At 34.4% G+C, this 19,214-nt stretch overlaps 2 protein-coding genes across 2 annotated transcripts; one reads left to right on the top strand and one right to left on the bottom strand.

Moving 5' to 3' along the window:
- Positions 1-300: 300 nt before the first annotated feature.
- On the top strand, positions 301-3,196 carry LOC145018514 (Melibiase family protein). Its single transcript, XM_078976394.1, has 13 exons — positions 301-636; positions 740-798; positions 907-963; positions 1,034-1,068; positions 1,274-1,377; positions 1,452-1,524; positions 1,595-1,719; positions 1,810-1,893; positions 2,018-2,082; positions 2,179-2,261; positions 2,360-2,450; positions 2,566-2,765; positions 2,981-3,196. The coding sequence occupies exons 1-13, from the start codon at positions 461-463 to the stop codon at positions 3,086-3,088; spliced, it is 1,260 nt and encodes a 419-aa protein (XP_078832520.1). The 5' UTR covers positions 301-460; the 3' UTR covers positions 3,089-3,196.
- Positions 3,197-3,800: 604 nt separating this feature from the next.
- EXPA2 (expansin A2) lies at positions 3,801-5,669 on the bottom strand. Its single transcript, XM_078976395.1, has 3 exons — positions 5,480-5,669; positions 5,027-5,339; positions 3,801-4,368 (listed from the first exon to the last, which is right to left on the bottom strand). The coding sequence occupies exons 1-3, from the start codon at positions 5,601-5,603 to the stop codon at positions 4,065-4,067; spliced, it is 741 nt and encodes a 246-aa protein (XP_078832521.1). The 5' UTR covers positions 5,604-5,669; the 3' UTR covers positions 3,801-4,064.
- Positions 5,670-19,214: the final 13,545 nt, after the last annotated feature.

The following is a 19,214-nucleotide window of genomic DNA, read 5'->3' as shown; positions in this document are numbered from 1 at the left end:
TGTCTGGCCAAATTTAATTTTTTTTCTGGTACTTTTATTATTTCTCGCAATTTGTGGCTTAATATGTTAGTTCGTTAAATAAGAAATAAACACATAACTGGTTTTTAGCATGTAGATGATGTTTATTGAAATAAATTGTTGCTTAAAATAGGTAAAATAACTGACACGTGGGTTGTTTTTCTGCCCAAAAAGTCATTATCGCAATAGAAGATTAGATGGTTTTAATTTTTTAATTAAGGTTTATCCAAATGTTCAACCTTAGAAGCATATAGTACAACACACGTATTAAGAGGTTCTTCACTTCTTCTACGTTTCCTCATTTTGAACGAATATTCTCACGAGTTCATCTGGAAATGACTACACAAATCCACTAGAAAATCCACTCCTCCATAATCCATCGCCTCAGATTAAGGAACTTAATTATAGTAAGATTACGATTTGCAAATCATCGCAATCGGCTATGGATTACAAGACAGTTGTTGTATTAGCAATTGTGTTTCTATCGACGGTATCATCAGCTCGAGTGGTGCCATTGCCGATCATTGAGAAACCAGATGGCGGTGTCAATCTTTTTGATAATTCAAAGTACGGATTGCTTCAGCTGAGTAATGGGTTGGCTCAGACTCCTCAGATGGGGTAATTTATTCGATATTTGTAGTGATTGACAGTGTTTTTGTACTTTAAATTCGATTTTGATTCTTGGAGCTGATTTCATTTCATAAATGAATGCATTGATCAGATGGAATAGCTGGAATTTCTTTGCTTGCAACATAAACGAGACTCTAATTAAGGAAACAGGTTGATTTTGTTTTCCATTTTGTGAGGGGACTTGTGATTTTGATTTTTTGGGAATTAGAATTGATTTCATTTGAAGTAATTGATTCAATTTCTTAATCTATTTGGCAGCTGATGCACTTATCTCGTCTGGCTTAGCTGATTTGGGCTATAATTATGTCAACATTGGTACTCCTTCAAGTGTTCTTACTTATGTTATTAATGGTGATCGAGTCTGATATCTTATCCCTAAACACAGATGATTGTTGGGAAGCACTTACACGGGACGCAAAGGTAAGTCGAAATTCCTTTCCGCTCTTCTCTCTTTCTCGTAGATTTAATTTGCATCAATAATTCCTTTCCACTCTTCACCTGTTTCAGTAGAGAAACGATCCTTCAAATTGTAGTTGTAGAGAAACCATTCTTCATCCTACCTCAGAACTACAATATGATCATAGCAAATTTAACCTAAATAACATCGCAATTGCTGGTTCTACAGGGTCAATTAGTTCCTGACTCAAAAACATTTCCATCTGGGATCAAAGCTCTTGCTGATTATGTACACGGGAAGGGTCTCAAGCTTGGTATCTATTCTTCAGCAGGGTACAATAAAATCCATCTATTCTTACAATTATCCCACCAACTGTTCGATGAAATGATTCTATTAAATCTTCTAGTGTTTTCACCTGTCAAGTACGACCCGCTTCACTTTTCCATGAGAATGATGATGCAGCAACTTGGGCTTCCTGGGTAAGACCCAAAAACCCTAATTCTTTCATGTTCATAAGTCAAAATTCATGCTTCCTTCAATCTTATTTAGGGTGTAGACTACTTGAAGTATGACAACTGCTTCAATCTTGGCATCAAACCAATTGATAGATATCCACCAATGAGAGATGCTCTGAACTCAACTGGAAGGACAATCTTTTATTCCCTTTGTGAATGGTAACAACTAACAACTAAAAACTCATTTCTGTAAATTTTCAAATCTTGAATCTTCTCAACATATTTCAAGAACTTTTTAAACTCTTTCAGGGGTGAAGATGATCCTGCTTTATGGGCAGGAAATGTTGGAAACAGTTGGAGAACAACAGATGACATCACTGATACATGGGAAAGGTTGAAGCTTTTTGTGATAAATGTTACATGCTTAACTTATCTTAACTTAACTATGGTTGAGTTTATAGTTTATAGCCATTGATAATAATTAATAAACATTTATCTTTAATTTGTTGTCTTCCAGTATGACTAGTATTGCTGATTTAAATGACAAATGGGCTGCTTATGCAGGACCTGGTGGATGGAATGGTAAGTAAGTAAGAAAAATTCATGTTCTCTCAACTGGTCAAACATGGTCAAACTGTAATAAAATTATTTTGCTTTTTTTTTTTTTTTTTTTTATAGATCCTGACATGTTAGAAGTTGGTAATGGAGGCATGAGTTACTTGGAATACAGATCACATTTTAGCATTTGGGCTTTGATGAAGGTGTGTGTGTGTGTGTGTTTTTTTTTTAATTATCTTTCATTTTGATTTAATTTAATGGAAAAATCTCATGCAAAAAAAAAAAAACAAAAAAAATGCAGGCTCCACTTCTTGTAGGTTGTGATGTTAGAAACATGACTACAGAAACACTTGAAATTTTAAGCAATAAAGAGGTGATTGCTGTAAACCAAGGTAATTTTTTTTCTTTGTGTATTAAAAGGTTGCAATTTTCATCTTCCTTTTTTAAAATATATATATATATATATATATATATATATATATTTTATTTTTTATTTTTGAATTGCAGATCCACTTGGAATTCAAGGAAGAAAAGTCAAAGTTTCAGGAACAGACGATTGTCTTCAAGTTTGGGCCGGACCTTTATCTGGAAACCGTTTTGCTGTTGTTCTTTGGAACCGATGTTCAGAAGGTGAAACGATTCAAGTCTCATGGGATACGCTTGGACTTGATTCCTCCATCACTCTTTCAATACGAGACTTATGGAAGGTAAGGGCGTTTACGTCTTTTTACACACTCCACAACATCAATATCTCGTTTCACCTTTTTGGTATTTTTCTCGTCGGGAAAATCTTTACAATATTTTAGTCCTACCGTCATCGGTCAATACGACACCAGACAAGATAGTGTCGGTTTAAACGCAGTACAACCTGTTCTGTTCTGACTGTTGACTGACTGTTTGTCTGTTTGTATTTGATTTGAAGCATGAAGATGTAGTGACGGATGCGGTTGGATCATTTGGTGTGGCGGTGGATGCTCATAGTTGTGAGATGTTTATTTTAACTCCGAAGTTGTCGCATTTTAAAATATGAACTTTTTTTTATTTATATCTTTTCGTTTTGTGTAATGTGGGATTGTTGATATTTTGTAGTTATTGATTCTTGTTATGTTATTGTGTTTATGGAATAAATGTTTTCTCACTTTTATGATAAATAAATAAAAATAAAACTTGTTCACCAAAGCAATGTAAGATGTAGTCGGTTTTAATGAAATTAAGACAAATAATTTGCCGGAGAGAGACCCCACTAGCCTACTCTAAGATAAACTTTAATAATTTTGTCGAATTCAAGTTAAGATAAATATAAGGGTTACAGTGTGTTGTGTTTTAGTTAATTACAGTCTGTATAAATGAAATAAAAAAAATAAAAAATAAAAAAACAAAAAAACATAACCATGAAAACGTGGACTACCTTCCTCCAAGAAACAAAAGACCACATGAGTAGACAAAATTCGATAGAATCTAGCCTTGAACTTAACGACAACTATAGAATATTTATCCATGAACACTTTTTGTGTTTTACAATAAAAAAAAAAAAAGGAAATGAATATGCATAGATGTTTCAATTTTAATTAGTGAATTCCTTTCGAACAATGATCATCATCAAAGAATACTTTGGTTATTAAATAATTAGACCAATGAAAATAAATTAACATGTACTAGTTAACTAAAACATCTATAGATAAATTCCAAGGGACAAAAAAAAAAAAAAAAAAAAAAAAAAAAGAAAACATAACAGATGTATATGTGTAATAGCACGCTTATAAATTTCATTCTATATTTTACAATATCAAGAAAACAATATAAAGTAGACATAATAAAACGTCTTAATATCTCAACATTGACTTATGTCAAAGCAGAAAAGCAATAACACTACAAATCAATTAATATCACTATGTATAATGAAAGCGGGTGCTAACTTGCAAGTTGCCACCACTGCACTTAAAATTTTCATTTCTCATATTTGAGTTTCCCATTTTTAACTTTCACACCCTTTGTGTTTCTATAACTTAAAATTGCCCCCCTTGAAATGTCTGACCAAATTGCCAACCAGACGATGCGACGTTGTAGCTAGTGATGGTTCTTCCATCGCTGGTTGTGACTTGAAAAGAAAGACTTTGCCCGTTGAGATATGAGTTGCTTTGCCAGTTTTGCCCCCAGTTCCGTGACATCGGTTGCCACCCTGTCTTCGATCCTTTGATTGAGACTGCGTGGACATCTCCTGCACCTCCCACGTTTGTAACTAATACCAAGTTGAAGTATGAGTGACCGTTGATTGTAAATCTCACTCCTCCCTTCTTCATGCAAGGCACCCTATATAAAAACATTGCAAACAAGTCAATCACACGGTTGAAAAAAATATGTTTATGTGTTTTTTTTACTAAATAAACTTAAAGAAATTAAATATCATTATATATTTTGTTTTTATTTTTCTTCCTACCTATTTAAGATGATAACAAGTGTATAAATTTAACATCTCAATCAAATTTAAACTAAATTAAATGATACTTGTCACCATATAAAATAGATAGAAAGATAGAAGACACAAAAAATAAGAAAATATTTAATTTCTCATGGATAAAACTTAATTTAGTAAGTTATGTACAAGTATTTATTATCTAATGCTTAAAAGTATACATTAATAGAAAAAGCAGGCGTTGCCAATAAGTGAGAATACATTTTTACAAATTTACCCTAATTTTTATACTTTCTTTCCATTTCTAAAAATATGACGTAATGTTCTAAAAAATAAATTCTCTATCTAGATAACCTTAATGCTTTGGTCCCATTAAGTTGTATACCCTTTTATAACTTTAACTTTAACTTATTTTTCTTTCTATACATGATCAAAGTATAAAGTAGTTACAAAAGAAAGGTTATTATTCATCTAGATAATATTTAATCATAAACAAACATCGTATCACTTAACAAAAGTTTTCAACTAGAAACAAAAAAAAAAAAAAAACGTTACCTTTGGAATGCAACAGGTACAATACCAGCCCGATATTGCGCTATTTGCAAGAAAGCAGGCTCAGCCAAATCAAAGTGTTGGAGAGGGGGGTTGCACCAACCACCATTATCGTTAGACTGAGCAGGGTTCGGTGGACAAAAATTGGTCGCAGTCACAATTATGCTACCAGGTAAGCACCACTTAGGGTCATCATTACATCTCATTTCATAACAAGACCCACAACTCAAACCATTGTTAAAAAGAGCTGTACTCAATGCTGCAGTATTCGTACCATATCCTTGGCTATATAAATTCCCATACCCACAAGCACCCCCTATAAAAAAAATGGACATCTTAACTTAGATAACAAGAAGTGAAATTGAAGTGTAATGAAAAAGATATGTATGTAAATATATATATATATATATATATATATATATATATATATATATATATATATATATATATATATACCCATTGTGCCCGAAGCGTCTCCTCCTCCATAAAAGGTGGCATGACCATTTTGCCAATCTCCATAAACAAGAGAGAAGAAGAAGGAAATGAGGAGAGTAACAATTGTTATTTGTGAAGAAGTCATTGGAAGAGTATTCTTGGGAGTTTGAGGAAATAGATGGAATGAAGATATAGTTATATAGGGGGATTGAAGTGTAGGGAGGGAAAGGTTTTGGTTATGAAAAAGTGTTTGAATGGGAAAGTGACAATTATAGCGAAAGGTGAGTGAGGCTAGTGTATGTGTAATTCTTGTTAATATTGTTTAAATAATTAAATTGGAAGAGATTGGATATAATAGCGAAAGATGTAATGGAACATGCACTTGTTTGTTAAACCTAAGTAGGTCCTTACAACGCACATGCATATTTCCTCAACTTGTATGTTTCATTTTCCATTTAATTAATTAAGACTTGGTTTCGTAATACTTTTTATTTTTCTTGTTTATAATATAATGAAATAAAATAGGAATAAATAGTAGATGATGTTTGCTTATATTTTCAAAAAAACTGAAACTAGTTAAAAAATTGTAAACTTTTATAATTTGAATCTTTTGAATAAAAAAATATTGTGTGTAAAAGAATATTGTATAACAGCGGTTATAGTAAGTTTATATGATGTTTGTATGGTAATAATAAATGATGTTTGTATGGTAATAAGGTGACAACATGACATCCAATTATATTTATAACAGTGGTTAGATGAACTTATAAATAAATAAAAATTAATTGCTTCCACTAGGCACCGTCACCTATCTAGTTGCTATATTTCCAAACGTACCCTTATATCAATATGGGTTCTAAATAAATTAATTAAGGATGTTAAATCATCTTGTTAAGCAACAAAATGGATGTTGTGTTGTTTTGGGATGAAGTAAATGAATCCTGTGACCGGTGAAAGATTTTGGCAATTGACCATTGATTATTTGTTTTCTCGTTTTTCATGTAAACTTTTTGGAAAATGGTTATGTACTTTTCTGGATCGATCATACATTTGATCAAATTTGACAAATTACTAATGATGTTAGTGACATAGAAAGTAAATAACATAAAAATGGTCTTGTTCTAAATGAAGTAGGTATTGTCAAATAATGAAAACAAAAAATAAAGGGATAAAATTGATATTAATGAACTCATTAATCACTTAATTTATGGAACTTCCGGACTTAATGTGATTGCTAATTAAGATAGCCTAAGGTGGTCGAGGGTTCAACTCTCGTCGTTGACATAGGTGAAATTAGATGTTAGTTTATGTGTAGATTATATATTTATATTTGCCAGTTAAAAAAAGACATTGTTTTGATCAATTGATAAACCAATTTCGTAATCAAATTAGTAAGTATGGTGTGATGTTTAAAATAAAATGTTAAGCTATAAAATGTCTAAGATATCAAAATATGTTGAAGATTTTGGTCATGCCCAAGATCGTGGGAATAAAATAGTAATGTTAATAGGTTACTAAAACTGTTGACTTAATAGGAGATATAAGTACATGTATTTTTAAGAGTTGGGACAATAAATAATGTTAATGTTGTAAACTTGTTGAATAAGATGATAAATCTCAAGATTACCAAAAGGGGGTCAGCATATCACATGATATCATGAGGTTTACGTGGGATTATTATGTGTGTGTAAATAAATGATTAAACACCATGTGTAAATGTTGTGATTTGAAGAATCGACAATAATGTAAATGAAGTAAATGCAAGAACACATAGATATACAAGGAAAAACTTTAATCCTTTAAGATCTTCGACATAAAACCTCAGAAGGTGACAATGTCACGTTGCCTTAAAACTCTTATTAAAAAAAAAATTTGCTATAGGTGCTAGTTGATTGTAATCTTTGTGTTAATATGCTTATGAGTATTCAAAGAAAAAGAGAGATCATTGATGAAAACATGTGAAATATTCCAAAAATACGACCTAAAATATTTCGTTTGAAAGATATTATAAAAACTATAATCATCCATATTCAATAAGAACCAAGTGTCATGTGTCTCAAAATATCATATAGAATACCGTATCAAAACAAATGATAAAATATTAAAGTATCAAAATAATCCCAGACTGAATATTGTGGTGTGTGTCATGCGATCACCCCGAGCTCTTTCCCTTGCTACCGGAAGTACCTAAAATCAAAACTAAAAACTGTAAGCATAAAGCTTATTAAGCTCCCCTAAACTACCACATAGCCATACATATATCGTGCAACTAGGAGATACAGGCCCCGCCTACTCTCATGGAGATTCGGTCCCCGCCCACACTTCACTGTCTAGGAGATTCGGGCCCCGCCCACACTTAGCTGTCTAGGAGATTCGGACCCTGCCCACACTCCGCTACCAACATGCATATAAGTATCACACAGACAACAAGTATATCTATCATACAATCTTATATCTATACACAAGTAATACTAAAAGAATTTGGTCTCACCCATACTAGATTGCTAAGAGATTCGGGCACCGCCCACACTCAACTACTAACATATCATGTAAACGAACCGACCTTGGTGCCTTCAACCCGTCCTACTAAAAGGAAACTCACCTCGAATGACTGACTGCTGAGAATCTGGGTGAGAAATCTATGTCTGCTGCTCCGGTGACTATCTGGCTATAAATTCCATAATGACACTTAGTAAAAAACTGATAACTATTCTTAGGGTAAAATGACCATTTTACCTCTGGTCAAAGTCAACATCCTGGTCAAAGTCAACCTTGTAGGTTGATCAAACTCGTCGAGTCAGCCTTGTGACTCGCTGAGTCCTAGAACTCAAAACCTTGGAATCGCAACTCGACTCGCCGAGTCACCCCATGACTCGTCGAGTCGTCCTCAAACTCGCCGAGTCCTGACGTAATCATAAAAGGGATCAGATCCTCTTACTCGGCGAGTTCCTTAATCAACTCGCCGAGTCCTATGAACATCATCGAGGTTTCTTAATCGGACTCGCCAAGTTCCTTTATGAACTCGTCTAGTCCCTTGCAGATCTAACCTAGTTAACTGGTTTCACACTACTACAACTCCAAAATACAGATCTAGGTCGTTTCCAAGGTCCATTTCTATAAAGTTGGGGACTTGATGGGTTTGCACACCTTAAATGGACCCAAAATCCAATTATAGCAACCTACTTCCATGAACATAACCATGGCTTGGATGAAAACGGGTTCTAGACCCTTTTTGTGACTCTAGAGGCTAAATTGTTTAGCATGCAACCCATGAGAAGCAACTTATCCCACTCAAAAAGGTCAAAAAGACCAATAAATCAACAATAAAGGAGATCTAAGCTATGAGTTATCAAGTTAAGAGCTTTATACCTCATAAAGCTACCAAAGATGAATGCACTCCTAGATCTTGTTCTCCTTCCACAAGCTTGCTAGCTCCAAGCTCTTCCAACTATCTTCAATAACACAAAAACACACTCAAAACTTCAAAGGGTGAGGCTCTCAATCGGATTAGGGTTGCTGGAGGACAGGGATGCTGGTAAGGGAGGCCCTAAGGGGGTTTAAGTGGTTTAAATAGGGTGCAAAACCCCGAAAATAGGGTTTCCTCCTGGCAGACCTACTCGTCGAGTCCATGCTTGGACTAGCCGAGTAGACTCTTTAGACCTCACGTCCTTTCCAGAATCTACTCGACAAGTTAGGGCTACCAACTCGTTGAGTAGCTCAAAAATAAATACCTGATTAAATAAATAATTGCGTACCAGAACGGGGCGTTACAATTCTCCTCCACTTCTCTTAGACTTCGTCCTCAAAGTCTGTTACGTTTGAAAATAATTTCGGGTAGTGCTCCTTCATCTCCTCCTGGGGCTCCCACATCCACTCCGAACCATTGAGGTGCTTCCACTGCACCTTTATTAGCTCGACCCTCTTGTTCCTCAGCTCCTTCGTCTTGCGATCCAGAATTGCCACTAGTCTCTCTATGTAATTCAATTTGTCATCAACTTGAATATCCTCTATGGGTACTACTGTTGAATCATCCACTAAGCACTTCCACAACTGGGAAACGTAGAATGTGATGCGGATATTGTTGAGCTTTGCTGGAAGGTCTAACCAATAAGCAACCCGACCTAATCGAGCCAAAACCTTAAAAGAACCGATGAACCTGGGGCCTAGCTTGCCCCACTTCTGAAACCTGATAACACACTTCCAGGGTGACACTTTTAGGAGGACCATGTTGCCTACCTGAAACTCCAAATCCGAATGCCACTTCTCGGTGTAGCTCTTCTTGTTGGATTAGTGTCTAAGTCCATAACTATTTTGGTATGTACTTGACCCGATTATGAGCATGGTCCTTTTGGGTTGCCTTCACTATAGCAATATGTAGGATGAATTAAGGAGAGAAAGGATTAATTATGATTTATTAATATATTATAAAAATAATATATTAAAGGAGAAATCATAATGTTTAATTAATATTAGTCAAGAATTAATTAAGAATTAATTTTGTGGCTAAAAGAGATTAATTAAACTTAGGGGACTGGAATTGTAATTATAAGATAATTGCAATTGGGCTATAGATCACCTCGAAATAATAGGTTGGATGAATTTTATGGGGAAGCCCATTAGAAATCGTCCAAGGCTTGTTCCAGAAGGGGTTCATGGGCTGCTTAGGGCTTAAGCAGTCAAATTAGGGTTTCCTTGTTTGATAACCCTAATTGCCTAAGTATATAGGGAACCCTTGGGCACCAAAAACATGGCTAACACTTGGATTAGGGTTTCCAGCCATTTTTGGTGCCTCCCCTCTCTTCCCTATTCATTCTTGTTGCTTAGTGGTGTTTGTGACTCCATTAGAGGTGCAACACTTGAGGCACTAAGCTTTCTGAAGCTAAGGATTGATTGTTATTGCTATATAACAATCTAAGGTCAGATCTAAACCCTATTTAATGTTAATATGATTAATTGTATGCTAGATCTAGGGTTTATAGCTCTGGATATTCAATTGCATGTTCATTAGACAAACTAGATCCAAAAGCTATTAGGGTTTGCATGTACACCATAGGATTGATGTATTGCTCAAAACACATCAGTGGTATCAGAGCCTAGGGCTGTTTGTTTGATGTATTTGATGCTATAGTTGATTATTCATGTTTTAAAATCGAAAATTAGGGTTTCTGGGGGCTGGACTCTCCAAGTCCATGGCTAAACTCGTCAAGTCCATGGTGAACTCGACGAGTCAGCTGGTCAGAAAGAGGTAATTTTGGGATTTTATGCTCCTTTGGCTGTTGGATAGTTACCGAAACGTTTTTTATTGATATAAATCAGATTTTTATGATATTGGGTGATTATCCTTGCCAAAATAAAAGATAACTTCATATTAATTAAATAATTATTTCCTTATATGATAAATTTTAATTATTTGGTGAATTATCTTGCAAGAATTTGGACTATGTCAAAATTAGATAATTGCTTTATTTGAATTTTGTGATCTACAATGTTCTTGATAAAGTTTGGAAAAGTTTCAAATTAACCCTTTAGGTTTCATAGTTTAAATTTGAGCTTAACAGTTTTAGTTTTGAAATTTAAATAGTTGAACCATAATGTTTTTGAAAAGTTTCAAAACTTGCCCTCATGTTTTAGATTTTAAAATTAATTAAAAGTCTTAATTTGAAATTTTAAATTCTAAAACCCTAGTAATTTGAAAAGTTCAATTCACACCCTTATGGTTTTATTAATTAATTAAAGTGTATAATTAAAAGAGATTTAATAAACCCATAAAGTTTTGGTTTACATTTAATTAAATTAAAAGTATAATTTACTAAGTTAAACCACCTAGTATTTTAAAATTGTAAAATACACCCTATACTATATATAACATTAAAAGTATAATATTATATATATATATATATATATATATATATATATGTATGAGTAAAGAGTCAGTCTTACCGTTAGTAGGCCTCATTCACGAAGCTGGTCTATAAGGGGTGTTTAAGGAAATTGCCTATAAAATGACGATTGAATGGGTATCCACTCTTACCCACCGCACTCTTGATTAGTGGAGGGTCGTTATTCGAATGGGTAGGATAGGACGAAACCTTCCATTATAAGTATAATGAAGTATACAAAGTAACTAAATACCTTTATAAATTCCCAAATCATAGTTACTTTAGGAAAAATGTGAAATTGTATGCTAATCCATGGAATGGCACTTTGTACCCTTGCCGAGACGTTACTGGAGCGTGTGTGGTTAACCGACACACTAATTTGGGGTTGGAATTGGTGGCGAAGGGTGGCTCGATGTTTGTCATAGATCAATGGAGTGTGTGTGGCTAACCATCACATTGATTAGGTGATAGTAGCATTGAGTGCACCACGTGATTCGTATGGTTACTCACACCTTATTTGTGATCCTCGGTATCCCAGTCACAAATAGTAGGGCATAATCAAGATTTAAACATGCCATTGAAAAGGTTCAATGAATCTCAAAAATCTAGGAGTTTCAATTCATTTAAAACTTAAACTTCCTTTTCGTTTTTCATGGTGGAAATTGGTAAATCGTCATTTACCTACCTTCAAATATTTTGCGAATAGATTACAACATCCCTCTTCTAGGTTGTAGAATATTGTGTTGGATCCTAGCCTTAATAACTCATTTGGGTGTTTTATTAAGGACTCAATCAACTTAACTTGAATTTTCTCCCGTTTTGTAGATGTCTGAATCTTACAATGGTCTTCCCAAATCCTTTGGAACAAGCTTTCCAAATGAAGATGACGTTCCTAGATATGATCAAGGAAATGAGAGTCATGCTTTACTTCCTCCACCTCCTCCAATTGTTCTCCCTGACCCACAAGTTCAAAGTCTTGAAAAGTTCAAGCTTACTTAAGCCCTTTTGGCAAGTAAAAACAAAGATGGGAAACCCGTGTGTGCACACATCTTAGAGATGAAGTCACACATTGATAGGTTAACCATGTTGGGTGTCAAGATTTCAAGTGAGTTGGCTGTTGACTGGGTTCTTCAGTCACTTCTTGAATCATATAGTGAGTTCGTTAGAGAGTACTATATGATGGATCACGACGTGACCCTCATTGATCTCACCTATTTGCTTATAGCTGCTGAATCAGCAATGATTTGGCGTGCTAATCAAGCAAATTTGTCTGATGAGTCAAACTCCCAAACTTCAATGGACACTGGCAACATTGGAAGTCCAGAAAGAACTAAGTCTGTGATTAACCGATGTGTTGTTCCAAATGAGTCCATTTGCTTTTATTTCCAAGAGAAGGGGCATTGGAGACGAAGCTGCCCATACTACCTAAGAGATCTAAAAGATGGGAGAGTCAAGACGTATGGCTCTACTTCAGGTATAATCCATTATCTAACTCTTCTAAGTTCCTATTCTAGATTCTTAATACATGATGTGATAAGATTACATTTTGATGTTTTGTAAGGTCGAAGAAACAAAGAGAGGAAGCTTAAGGGAAGAAGTGAGTTGAATCTAATCGTGAAGAAATGGATTCCGATCGCATTGCCTGAAGATTGGATTCTTAAGCTACTACTTGGAGTTAAAATAGATTGCTAAGAAATATGTGAAAACATAGTTTTTTTCAATTGAATTGCATTGTAAGGACAAATTTTTTCCGCAATAAAATAAATTTTGATTTTGTCTTATTTATTTATCCTTATAATGGCGTGTATGAAAAATTGGTGTTTGAATGTTTGTACTATTAGCAATAATGGATTTGATTCTTAATTATGTTATTTGTGGAAATATCGAGAATTTACCAAATAGGGAGAGTTTCTCATCGCCCAAGTTTCAATTGGACAGAAACTTGGAATCATATGACTTGGTTGTGTGATGAATGAGAAACTTTATAATTGGAAATTCAAGAATAATTCATTGACAAAGAGTCAAGTGAAGGACTAGGATATCGATTTCAAAATGTCATGCATCAATCAAGTCCACCATAAGAGTGATAAAGATATTTGTCATGATTTAGTAAATATGATTGTCTTTATAAGAATAAGTGTAATTCTGAGTTGATTGGAAGAGTTTCAATGAATGGCAGAACGAATAAGAAGAATCAAGAAGGCAAAAAGATAAAAGTTTCTTTGTTCTAATAAAAAGGGAGAGTATCTTTTATTGTGTTTTAGGATAGGTCTTAATGATTAAGAACCATGTCTCAATTGATCCTCTAAGAGAATCTTAGTCCAATTGCATGTCTAAGAAGAGGAATCGAGAATTGTAGAAATGGTTAAATCAAGAAGTCAATCATACTTCGTTCCAATATAAAGTCTTAGAGTCAAGATTGTGACTTGAGTGAAACGTCTTAAGTAGGTTTATAACACTCATCAAATGTTGAATTTGGAAAGGTTTTCTAATTCTTGCACATTTGAAATTGGAAAGTTGTGATGTCTTAGATAAGACAAAGACCAACTAGGACCAATTTTGTGAAGTGTTTTGTCTTGATAAAAGCTACACTAACTCTTGAATATTTGTTTATCAAGAAAAGTTTCTTGACAAGAGAATCTTATATGTCAAGGAGTAAGTGGGAGCTTTAATGGTCTTGAAAGGTTTCAAGAACAAATTCAAGAATAAACCTAGTTAATCATCACTAGCACATGACTTGAGTTTTACTACCTATCATGTTGATATTATTTTGTTTCTGTGCTGAAAGACCCAAACTTTCGTATTTCTAAAAGACCAAAACTTTCATACTTCACAATATTATTACTCCAAAATATGCTACTTGCATACTCATAAAATCAATATTTTACATTGATAAAGAGGTTACAAACTACTGGATACAAACTGTCTATTACAAAGTGTTATATGTTACATAACTACCCATGATATTGTAATTTATACAGACATAAGCTGGAGTAAAAAAAATATTATTACAAACTATTCTAAATCTTTCAACAGTATATGATCATACTGGTTACTTATCACTTGCAATTGTTAAACATTGATAGGGTAAGCGGTGACGCTTAGTGAGTTCAATAATAGATACAGTATAACGTTATGCCATATATATACATCAATATGGCAGAAGTAAAGAGGAACAACAAATACATATGTGAAATCACGTGACAGACGTTCATATCAATCAAAGACTTTATTCAAAGGTATACTTTTCAATGCTTGATATACATCAATAAAGTTCAGCCCAAATGGCATAGAAGATATACAAATTTCTGAATATCATTTTGCTAGCATATACAGGCTTTTAGTCATACCTAGCCCATTAACAATATCAAAAATTATACGAGACATGCTTTACATGGCCAAAGGCACAAAGCCAATACCAAAATAATACAAGACATGCTCTGCATGATCAAAGGTATAATATTTATACGAGACATGCTCTACATAGCCAAAGACTCAAAGTCAATACCAAAATATCACAAGAAAGCACCTTGTACATATAACACATAACATAAAATTGTTCCTATATATTGAACTCACCTTGAATTAACCGGGGGTCAAAATAGTAATTTGGGCAGCACTTCGTGACTATAAATAGCTTTCTTTTATAAAAACCGGGCTCTGCGAAGGTAGGGCTTCAAAACCGAAAAGATAAAATTTTAGGGCTTCTCGGGAGCTTCGGGACGTGTTTCAGGTGCTAAAATTGATACCGGGGCTTCGAGGAAAGTCAAAATAGTGAAAATATGGAATTAGGGTGAAAAAGTGTCAAAATCTCAAAATTACACGGGAAGGATCGCAGGCCTCCTATTTATAGGGTGAGAGGGTTCGAATTCGAGGGCTAAGAAGACACTATGTAGCATTTGCGAGGCTCGGATCAGAGGGGGTGACGAGGCTCGCATACGGGTGATCTCCATCACATACTCCCCATCTGTCTCAATATCAAAAACTCCTGAGCAAGCCACTACCGTTCCACGCGCGGAACGTAGTGGGTGCGAAACATATCCCGGAACTGCTCCTAAGTAATAGCAGCCCATTGATCATCAGAATATGAACCTATCACCAATCTCCACCAGTCCTTTTCCCCGAGCCTAAGTAGGTTCAGAGCACACTTGACCTTCTGGTCAGCAGGACATGAGCACATGAAGAAACTATTGGATTAGTGTCTAAGTCCATAACTATTTTGGTATGTACTTGACCCGATGGTGCATGGTCCTTTTGGGTTGCCTTCACCAAAGCAACTTGATAGGATGAATTATGGAGAGTAAGGATTAAATATGATTTATTAATGTATTATGAGAATAATATATTAAAGGAGAAATCATATTGTTTAATTAATATTAGTCAATAATTAATTGGTAATTAGTTTTGTGACTAAAAGAGATTAATTAAATTTAAGGGACTGGAACTGTAATTATAAGATAATTGCAATTTGGGCCATGGATTGCCTTATATTAAGGGATGAACGAATTCTAATGGGAAACCCATAAGGAAATCGTCCATGGGCTTAATTAAAGGAGTCTATGGGTTGCTTAGGGCTTAAGCATCCAAATTAGGGTTTCCTTGTTAGATAACCCTAATAGCCCAACTATATAAAGACCCCTTAAGGCTCAAAAACGTGGCTAAGCTTCTTGTAAGGGTTTACACACGTTTTTGGCAGCCTCCAACCTCTCTCCTCTTCATCTTCTTGCTTATGGTGTTTGTGAGCCATTAGAGGAGTGACACTTGTGACTCTAAGCATTCCAAAGTCAATTCAAGGTGGAATTGGGATTGTTATTGCTACATAACAATCAAGGTAACATTATAAACTTATTCTTATGTTAATATGATTACTTGTATGCTAGAATTAGGGTTTATAGTCTTCGATTCAAAGCATGTACAATAGAGAAACCTAGATCCGAGCATTAGGGTTTGTATGAGCACATAGGATGTCTTATGACCAAAACCCATCAGTGGTATCAGAGCCTAGCTTGGTTTCAATTGTATTGATGCATTGTATAACTGGAAAATTCGATTTTTTGGATTCTGGAGGCTGGACTCGCCAAGTCCATGGCTGAACTCGCCGAGTCCATGTAGACTCGACAAGTCCATGCCTAACTCGACGAGTCAACTCGTCAGATAATGCTTATCTCGGGATTTCTTCCTATTTTTGCATATGGATAGTTACCTTATCATGTTAGATCAATATAAATCCGATTTTATGATATATATGACTATATTCTTGATCAAATTAAAGATAATTATCAATTAATAAGATAATTGTTTCCTTATAAGATAATTGATTAATTATTTTGAGTAAATTGATAAATTGTTTTGCAAGAAATCATTAAACAAATCAAATATGGATAATTATGTAATTAAATGTTAGTTTAGATTATTTGTTATTTGATCCTTGTTGTTATGAAAAGTTTCATATTTTCCCCTTTAGGTTTTATAGTTTAAATTTGAACCCAAAAGTTTTGAAGTTTTGAAATTTAAATAGTTAAAACCCTAATGTTTTGAAATGTTTCAAAATTTGCCCTCAAGTTTTGGAATTTAAAAGTTGATTAAAAGTTTAATTAGGAGTGTTAAATTCTAAAACCCTAGTAATGTTTTGAAAAGTTCAAATCACATCCTTATGGTTTTATTAATTAATTAAGGAGTATAATTAAAAGAGGTTTAATAAATCCATAAAAGTTTAGGTTAACCATTTAATTGAATTAAAAGTGTAATTGTTAAAGTTAACCATATAGTATTTTAAAAGTATAAAATACACCCTATACTATATATAACATTAAAAGTATAACATTATATATATGTATGAGTAAAAGTCAGTCTTACCGTTAGTAGGCCTCATTCACGAAGCTGGTCTATAAGGGGTGTTTAAGGAAATTGCCTATAAAATTGCGATTGAATGGGTATCCACTCTTACCCACCGCACTCTTGACTAGTGGAGGGTCGTTAGCCGAACGGGTAGGATAGGACGAAACCTTCCATTATAAGTATAATGAAATACAAAGTAACTAAATGTTTTTCAAATTCCCAATCTTAGTTACTTAGGCAAAAGTGAATTGATGCAATTCCATGAAATTACACTTTGTGCCTTTGCGAAGACGTTAGTGGAGCGTGTGTGGTTTACCGGCACACTAAATGGTTCTAAGCAAAGGTAGCAAAGGGTGACTCAATGTTTTTCATAGTTCGGTGGAGCGTGTGTGGTTTACCGGCACATCGAATAGGTGATTGTAACATGTGAGGGCACCATGTAGTTTACATGGTTATTCACACCCACTTTGTGATCCTCGGCATCCCAGTCACAAACAAGAGGGGCATATCGAGATTTAAACATGCCATTGAAATATTCAATGAATATTAAAGGATCTAGGATTTTTCATAGATTTAAAACTTAAAATTATTTTTCATTTTTCATGGTGGAAATTAGTGAATCGTCATTCACTTACCTTCAAATGTTCTTCAATTTGGGTTACGGCATCCCTCTCCCGAGTTGTAGAATATTGTGTTGGGTCCTAGCCTTAGTATTTCATTTGGGTGATTTACTAAGGACTCAATCAATCAACTAACTTGAATTCGTTTTTCTCCCGATGTCAAAGTTTGACAACTATGGTCTTCTCAAATCCCGTGGAACAAGCATTCCACATGAAGATGATATTCCATGATTCGATCGAGGAACAAGAAATCATGCTTCACTTCCTCCTCCCCCTCCAATTATTCTCCCTAACCCACAAGATTGTAAAATTGAAAGGTTCAATATCACTCAAGCCCTTTTGGCAAGTAAACATAAAGAGGGCAAGTCGGTGTGTGCACACGTCTTAGGGATGAAGTCACACATTGATAAGTTAAGAATGATGGGATCCGTTGTTGGTGAAGAGATGGCTGTTGATTGGGTTCTTCAATCACTTCCTAACTCATATAGTGAGTTTGTAAGAGAGTACTATATGATGAACCGCGACGTGACCCTTATAGATCTCACCTATATGCTTATTGCTGCTGAATCAGCAATGGTTTGGCGCAATAGAAAAGCAAAGTTGATTGGTGAATCTGCTTTCGAGACCTCTATGGATATAGACAATGGCAATGAAAGACAAGCAATGATCGAAAAGTTTGATCATAAGAGAAAGGCGATGTCTGAAGTAGTTCCATGTGTTGTTCCAAAAGAGTCAATTTGCTTTTATTGCCAAGAGAAGGGGCATTGGAGACGAAGCTCCCCTATTTACCTAAGAGATCTAAGAAATGGGAGAGTCGAAACGTATGGCTCTAATTTAGGTAAAATCCATTGACTAACTCTTTTAAGCTTCATTCTAGATTCTGAATACATAATGTGATAAGATTACAATTGATGTTTAGAAGGATCGAAGAAAAGAAAAGAAGCTTAAGGGAAGAAGTGAACAGAATCTAACCGTGAAGGAATGGATTTCAATCGCGTTTCTCGAAGATTAGATTCTTGAGCTACTACTTAGAGTTAGAATTATATTGCTAAGAAAGATGTATTAGCATAAGTTTTTCAATGAGTTGCATTGTAAGGACAAATTTTTCTGCAATAAAATAAATTTTTGATTTTAAATTTTATTTATTTATCCTTACAATGGCGTGTATGAAAAATTGATGTTAAAATTATTAGCAATAATGGATTTGTTTCTTATTGTGTTATGGAAAGTCAAGAATTTACCAAATAGGGAGAGTTTCTCATCGCCCAAAGTTTCAATCGGACAGAAACTTGGAATCATGCAACTTGGTTGCACGATGAATGAGAAATTTCATATTTTGGAAATTAGACTAATTCATTGACAAAGTGTCAAGTGATGGACTAGGAGATCGAATACACAAAGTTGTGTGTTGATCAAGTT

This window comes from Lactuca saligna, chromosome 9 (assembly GCF_052625555.1).
Source record: "Lactuca saligna cultivar CGN05327 chromosome 9, ASM5262555v1, whole genome shotgun sequence".
NCBI classification, from domain to species: domain Eukaryota; kingdom Viridiplantae; phylum Streptophyta; class Magnoliopsida; order Asterales; family Asteraceae; genus Lactuca; species Lactuca saligna.
Note: the sequence above shows the minus strand (reverse complement) of the source record. Positions and strands in the feature narration are given on the sequence as shown.

What these genes read in the sequence shown, in the direction of transcription:
- EXPA2 (XM_078976395.1), bottom strand. Translation starts at nt 5,603, where the DNA reads ATGACTTCTTCACAAATAACAATTGTTACTCTCCTCATTTCCTTCTTC. An exon ending in AGACGCTTCGGGCACAATGG is followed by an intron (nt 5,340 to 5,479) that starts GTATATATATAT and finishes TTTTTTTTATAG; the next exon opens with GGGGTGCTTGTGGGTATGGG. An exon ending in GTACCTGTTGCATTCCAAAG is followed by an intron (nt 4,369 to 5,026) that starts GTAACGTTTTTT and finishes GTTTTTATATAG; the next exon opens with GGTGCCTTGCATGAAGAAGG.
- LOC145018514 (XM_078976394.1), top strand. Translation starts at nt 461, where the DNA reads ATGGATTACAAGACAGTTGTTGTATTAGCAATTGTGTTTCTATCGACG. An exon ending in GCATTTGGGCTTTGATGAAG is followed by an intron (nt 2,262 to 2,359) that starts GTGTGTGTGTGT and finishes AAAAAAATGCAG; the next exon opens with GCTCCACTTCTTGTAGGTTG. An exon ending in GGTGATTGCTGTAAACCAAG is followed by an intron (nt 2,451 to 2,565) that starts GTAATTTTTTTT and finishes TTTGAATTGCAG; the next exon opens with ATCCACTTGGAATTCAAGGA.